Here is a 6,124-nt window from a genome sequence, read left to right on the forward strand (position 1 = left end):
ACTTTTCAATGCTCATATAATAGAATTTTACGTCTTTAAAATGGAAATTAATGAAAACTTAAGCGTTTAAAACAATTAAATTATTGATAATTTAAAAAACAAGAATATTGTGGTGATTCCTTTAAGAGGAATGTCAAGAAAACGTTAAGACTGGATTAAATAGAAGATAAAGAGTTTAAGAAGCTTTAATTACAATGGAAATATTATTTAAATATTTATTAATTTTTGTGATAATTTGTTCATTAAAAGAGTGACATTTAAGAATTCTAATACTACGTATATTTATGGTTATGGGTAGCAAAACCAAAATTTTCCTTTTCAAAGCCTAAAAACTAGAACAAGTGAATTTATCATCTATAATATTACACGAAAAGTTCTAATTTCAAACCATAATGCTCTCTATAAGTGGAGTTTGGCAGAGCTGACCTGTGATTGTGAAGCCATAGTAGCTGAAAATGTAACTCGATCCGGAGATCAAGATCACACAGTTTCCCTCAAAGTTCTGGTAGACAAAGAGAAAAACAAAGTTGTGTTTACTGAGGCAGGAAAAGATTTTCTGGATGTTCTACTGAGTTTTTTAACATTGCCTTTGGTGACTATTGCTAGACTCGTGGCTAAGGAGTCCAATCTAAAAACAATTAAAGTTGGCAGCCTGAGCACATCGTATGAAAGTGTGTCGCATCTTTAACAAAAAAATTTATGGATTCGAACGTACAAAGAAATGCTACTGCAACTAAGGAAGTCTATGGAAGATTATTGCGAAACAATGATGCTGAATATTGATGACACTGAGCCTAAAAGCACTACTTTTGAGAGATCTGGTTGAACTGTGGTTGTGGAGAATTAATGATCAGGATGGTGAGATCTTTTATTCAAACTGAGTTTAGAAAATTGCTTTGGGAAGGAATATGCGTCTTTTTAAGTTTCTGATGATCCTTATAAAATGCCTAATGTTTTTGGAGCAAATGAAAATCTGTTTTATAAGCTTGAAATTGAAGACATGGAGACTCTTGAGGAACAAATTGTGGGATATCACCGAGAAGGATGTATGACAGTTTTTAACTTAGTCTTTATACTTCCATTCTTTCTTTTCATTGGTTCGTTCGTTTTTTATTGTAGGTAGCTGACTTGCTCAAGTTTTCATTGATCTCAAGGACCCCTACGACAGATTTAATCCTAAGAAAGAAGCAATATCTTGGTAATTTTACCCCAATACGACCAAATATGTTTGAGATTGGAAAAATACCATCTGTTGAGGGTAGGCAAATGGTCGTGGAAATACAAATAAGAAAATTAAATGATAAGATTCTGTTTGCTGAAGCCGACGAAGACTTTGTTGACTTTCTTTTAAGTTTTCTCACTTTTTCTTTGGGTGGAGTGCTTCACATGGTTGAAGGATTTTCTTCAGTAAGCTGCATAGATAGATCATATAGGAGCCTGAATGAACTGAGTTCAGACAGATATCTAATTTCCCCTTGAACTTAAAGACAAACTAACTAGCCCTGTATGTGCTCCACATTTTAATCTCAGCAACCAGATATTACCAATTGGGGTACAAAGTTAACCTTCTACTGGAGAATATTCAAGTCCTTTTGGATTTGTGAAAGGATCAGTGATGTACATGGTGACAGATGAATTGGTTATGACTCCAATGTCCTCCATTAATGTTGTTTCATATCTAAAAACACTAAATGTACCACGTTTTGACTTGGAGGAAAGGGTCACTACAATTGGTTCGAAGGAGGTAAGAAACTGGATTTCTTCTTACTTTGCATGCTGTTATTTCTTGTATGAGATTACATCACAATCTTTGCTTGAATGATGCAGGGTCTTGGGCTATCGAAAGCTTCATTGACCTCAACATTTGCTTTGACAGAACGTCTTAAACACTTGATAAGACCCATTCCATCTTGTTTGAAGCTGTATACAGGATTCTAAAAGTGGTTCACCAAGTGCAATTTTGGCAACGATGTTTTTGGACTCTCTATGGTTGTATCACCAAAATTGTGGTTGCAATCACTTCATTTGTCCAAAGCTATCCTCTATGTCAAATATCACAACAAAGCTATTATGCAAACACAATTTAAATCTTGGGTTAATGAATATGGGTACTACAGAAGTCAATTCTAGATATATTAGAGACCTAGATTTATAATGTTAGTGTGCTTTGTGTTTGGTGGAATCCGTTTTATCAAATATATTATGCAATGTTTGGTGTAAAATATAATGCTATTAACGAGTCTTTTATTCTGTTTTACTAATAGATTTTAATGTAAAATTAAGCATGATACGTTTCAAGAGAAAAAGAAAATTAGAATGTGATATTTGAATATTAGAATTTTAAAGGAAAGAAAAGGGGTAAGAAAAAATGCACCCTTGAAACCTTGAATATATGTAATTTGATGTATATTAATTAATTAACTCACTATCATGAGTTCATCAAATCAACACAGATAAACATAACCAGTAGAAACATAAATATATATAACAAGGGATATAATAACATGGAATTGTAGTTAGTGGGACTAAGCGCGCACATTGTCATTAATAAGTAAATATGCTAATAATGATTTCTCTCTAAGCATTTATAAGAAAATAAAATAAGAATTAAAATCAACTTTTTCTTTTGTAATTATAACTTTTAAATTATACATGTAACATCCATATGTAGTAGCATTACACTACTAATTAAGGTATTAAGCATAAATCATCGCTGAAATTTATACATTGTATTTTACAATCATCTGAACAAAATATTCAGTCTTTCAAAAATTTAGAACTTCTTTTAATACTCAAAGGAATGTATAAAACACAACTATATAAATAGCAGTAGATACAACTCCTAACAATCTCACTGCTGCCCACCACTTCCACCTACCCCATCCTCTACTTACATATAACATACAATGACTCTGCAGGTGGGCGAACCACAACCAACACAGAAATAAGCTAGTATTATGATAATAGACCATACAAGATATAAATCATCTTATAGCAGAGGTAATTTCTCATCATTATAACCTGTCAATCACATATAACAAAAATCAAAATGTTTATACAGCACATGCACTCACTGGAATCAATACAAAACCACAGCCCACACGACTATCATTACCTAGACATTTGATTCTACTTCTGAAAGACACAAGTATTGAGTAAACTCAGAGATTTTGTACTTATCCTCCTATCCCACTCTCATGTAGTCCGCTCTTATAGGACTATGAACAAGAACTAATGTCCCCTTCAAGTACGACATGATAAATTCTTCTATCTATTTGATCATGTTTTATATCGAAACACCATAATCTTTCTCGACTCTTACAACTAAATATATCCTCTATGTGAATTGGATACTAGCAAAGTCAAGATAATCTCCTTAAACCCCTTCAATACCCCTAAAGTCATTGAGTGTAGTACTTTCTATCCGAAAAGCAACTACACTTCATACAGTTAGTTTCATACATCATATAGTTCAATTCTCATAGTAAAGCAATTATTTATACATGCAGAAATTATTTTATGCATATTTCTCATTTCAACAAATCCATCGCATGTATATGAAATCAAGAAATCCATCAAATGTATAAAATCTAAAACAATTTTTTTCCCATCATTCATACAATTCAAGTATCATGTACGTTTGCTTAATCAATTTATTCTATAGAAATAATTTAAAGCATATTAACTTCATATTTTTAATCATGGAAAGTCATTACACTCTTATCAAATACATTCAATACCTTCACCCTCCACCCTTCCTTGTTGCACTGTCCCTGTATCAAGTTGTTCTCCCCTGGTTGGACAATCTCGGGCTATATGTCCTCCTTTTTGACACCGATAACACTTCTTATCGGTAGGCTGCTGACAATCCTTTGCATCAAGTTGTTCTCCCCTGGTTGGGCAATCTCGGGCTAGATGCCCTCCACTTCGACACACATAACACTTCTTATCAGATTTTTTATCAGCATGACAATCCTTTACCATATGAGGTCCATCACAACGACGACACCTCTTCTCCACCACTTGGGATCTGCCATCATTTTCTCCTTTTTGTTGTTCTACTCCTGTAGCAACTGGTCCTTTCCTATTTGGACAAACTCTTGCGTAATGGCCTTCCTTCTGACACAGAAAACACTTCTTTTCTGCCGATTGAGGACAATTTCCTTGAAGATGTGACCTTTTACATCGATAACACTTCATACTCATGGATTGTGACCGCAAAGGTTGGGAAGAGGATGCCCCAGTCCTCTGATACGGAGATCTATCACATGGCTTATGCTGATTTGTCTTGGCCATCTCTCCTGAAGATTCTCCCTTCTGTTGGCAAACCACTCTGTTAGGCATAACTTCTGACCTCTTCTCTATTTTTGTTGTCTGTTCAAGAGGAGAAAACTCTCCAACACAGGGAACAGATGCAGGAGTGGTTACTTTTGCAGCTTCCAACTGTTGCATGAAAGTCCGATGACTTTCAACTATCACTGCATTTTGATGTTGTATAATAGCAGCCATTGTCTCTATGGCCCTTGCTATTCCATACATCTCAGAAGGCTGGGAAGAGACCGGAGGTGTAGGAGCCACAGCTAGTCCACACATCTCATAAGGTTGGGAAGAGGCAGGAGGTTTAGGAGCCATTGGTATTCCACCCATCTCAGAAGGCTGGGAAGAGGCAAGAGGTCTAGGAGTCATTGATATTCCACACATATCAGAAGGTTGGGAAGAGACAGGAGGTCTAGGAGCCATTGCTAGTTCACACATCTCATAAGGCTGGGAAGGGGCAGGAGGTCTGGGAGTCATTCCTATTCCACACATCACGGAAGGCTGGGAAGAGACAGGAGGTTTAGGAGCCATTGTCATTCCACACCTCTCATAAGGCTGGGAAGAGACAGGAGGTCTAGGAGTCATTCTGGTATCACATAAAGAAAAAGTCAGAAACTACTCTAACTTTTATACAAACACATATCACAACCATACAAACAAAGAAAAACAGAAACACAACAACTCCTGTTCTTGTCTCTATCAATACAAAAATCAATTTTTTTTCTTTAATTTTTCTTTCCTAAAAATGCGAGCAGAGGAACCATACAACTTATTAACTTACACACTCAAACTGCGTCCAATCTCGTAAGAGAGAAAGGCATCAATCACAGCATACTGAACCTGCTGTGGAGTGAGCCTGGGATTGTCCCACCAACTCCTCGTGATCCGTTTGGGCTTCTCAACCACCAAACCCAACACTCGGAGGCCCAACGACTTAATCCCAGCCCGGTTTAGTTTCGTGTCACGAAGCTTCTCGGCAGCGAGAGAGCGAAGGTCACGAATATTAACAACGCGGAGATTGTAGTCTCTTAGAAGCTTCTTGGCGTCATCTTCGATCCCGACGCCAAAGAAGGTGACATTGGAATCAGCGAGGAAGGAAACGAGGGAAGGAGGGATGGAAGGGGAGTGAAGGATCTGGAAGACGAGGCAGTGTTGGTCGAAGCATAGTTGGAGCGTGGCAACGGGGTTCTGCATGTTGCGCTGCGTGTTGGGCCGCCACTCGATATCCAGGCCCACCATGAGGCCAGTTTGACGGCTGTGGACGTTGGTGGAGATCCAGGAGTGGACGAGGGAGGGATCGGAGGTGAGGAGGGTGTAGATGGTGTGGGTTTGGAAAGTGACATCGTATAGGTTGTGGGTGTTGTAGGGGAGGCAATGATCCACCACGCTTATGGTGGCAACGTGGGTGCGGGTGTGGGTGGCTTTTACCGAACTGATCGGAACGCCTTTGTGGTCCAGCATCTCCGGCATGCTCTGAATTGGGGAAAAGTGGAGAGAGATATGGTTCGAAGCTACCTTTACAAATGATGATGCTTAGGGTTTATATAATTTTTTTACTTGTTAAACTTTTGATATTTAATATCTATTATTTTGAAATTTGGGTTTGTAACTGTTTTTTTCTTTTATATCTTTTATCTTTAGGGGAAAACACGATACATTACTTAAATTAGAAAATATTTTCTGAAATAAATTAATCAATAATTCTAATGAAATAAATTAGAGAATATTTTCAGAAATAATGTTGTGATATTTAGTTATTTTTTATTTTAACTTTATGACTAACTTTTTAAACATCATATTTTGAGAA

General features: G+C 36.8%; 1 protein-coding gene and 1 pseudogene across 2 annotated transcripts; one reads left to right on the forward strand and one right to left on the reverse strand.

Annotated features, from left to right (window-relative positions):
* Positions 1 to 290: 290 nt before the first annotated feature.
* On the forward strand, positions 291 to 1,938 carry LOC148197513 (uncharacterized; annotated as a pseudogene).
* A 63-nt stretch (positions 1,939 to 2,001) lies between these two features.
* On the reverse strand, positions 2,002 to 5,840 carry LOC124830463 (uncharacterized). 2 transcript variants are annotated; one of them, XM_088091651.1, is made up of 3 exons: positions 5,099 to 5,840; positions 3,741 to 4,903; positions 2,002 to 2,042 (listed from the first exon to the last, which is right to left on the reverse strand). In XM_088091651.1, the coding sequence occupies exons 1-3, from the start codon at positions 5,785 to 5,787 to the stop codon at positions 2,017 to 2,019; spliced, it is 1,878 nt and encodes a 625-aa protein (XP_087947777.1). In that variant the 5' UTR covers positions 5,788 to 5,840; the 3' UTR covers positions 2,002 to 2,016. The 2 variants fall into 2 exon arrangements, with proteins under 2 accessions (XP_087947777.1, XP_047160142.1); XM_047304186.2 differs by lacking the exon at positions 2,002 to 2,042 and adding an exon at positions 2,683 to 3,021.
* Positions 5,841 to 6,124: the final 284 nt, after the last annotated feature.

Source organism: Vigna umbellata, chromosome 5 (genome assembly GCF_029865625.1).
Source record: "Vigna umbellata cultivar VRB3 chromosome 5, Vumbellata_1.0, whole genome shotgun sequence".
In the NCBI taxonomy this organism is placed as follows: Eukaryota; Viridiplantae; Streptophyta; class Magnoliopsida; order Fabales; family Fabaceae; genus Vigna; species Vigna umbellata.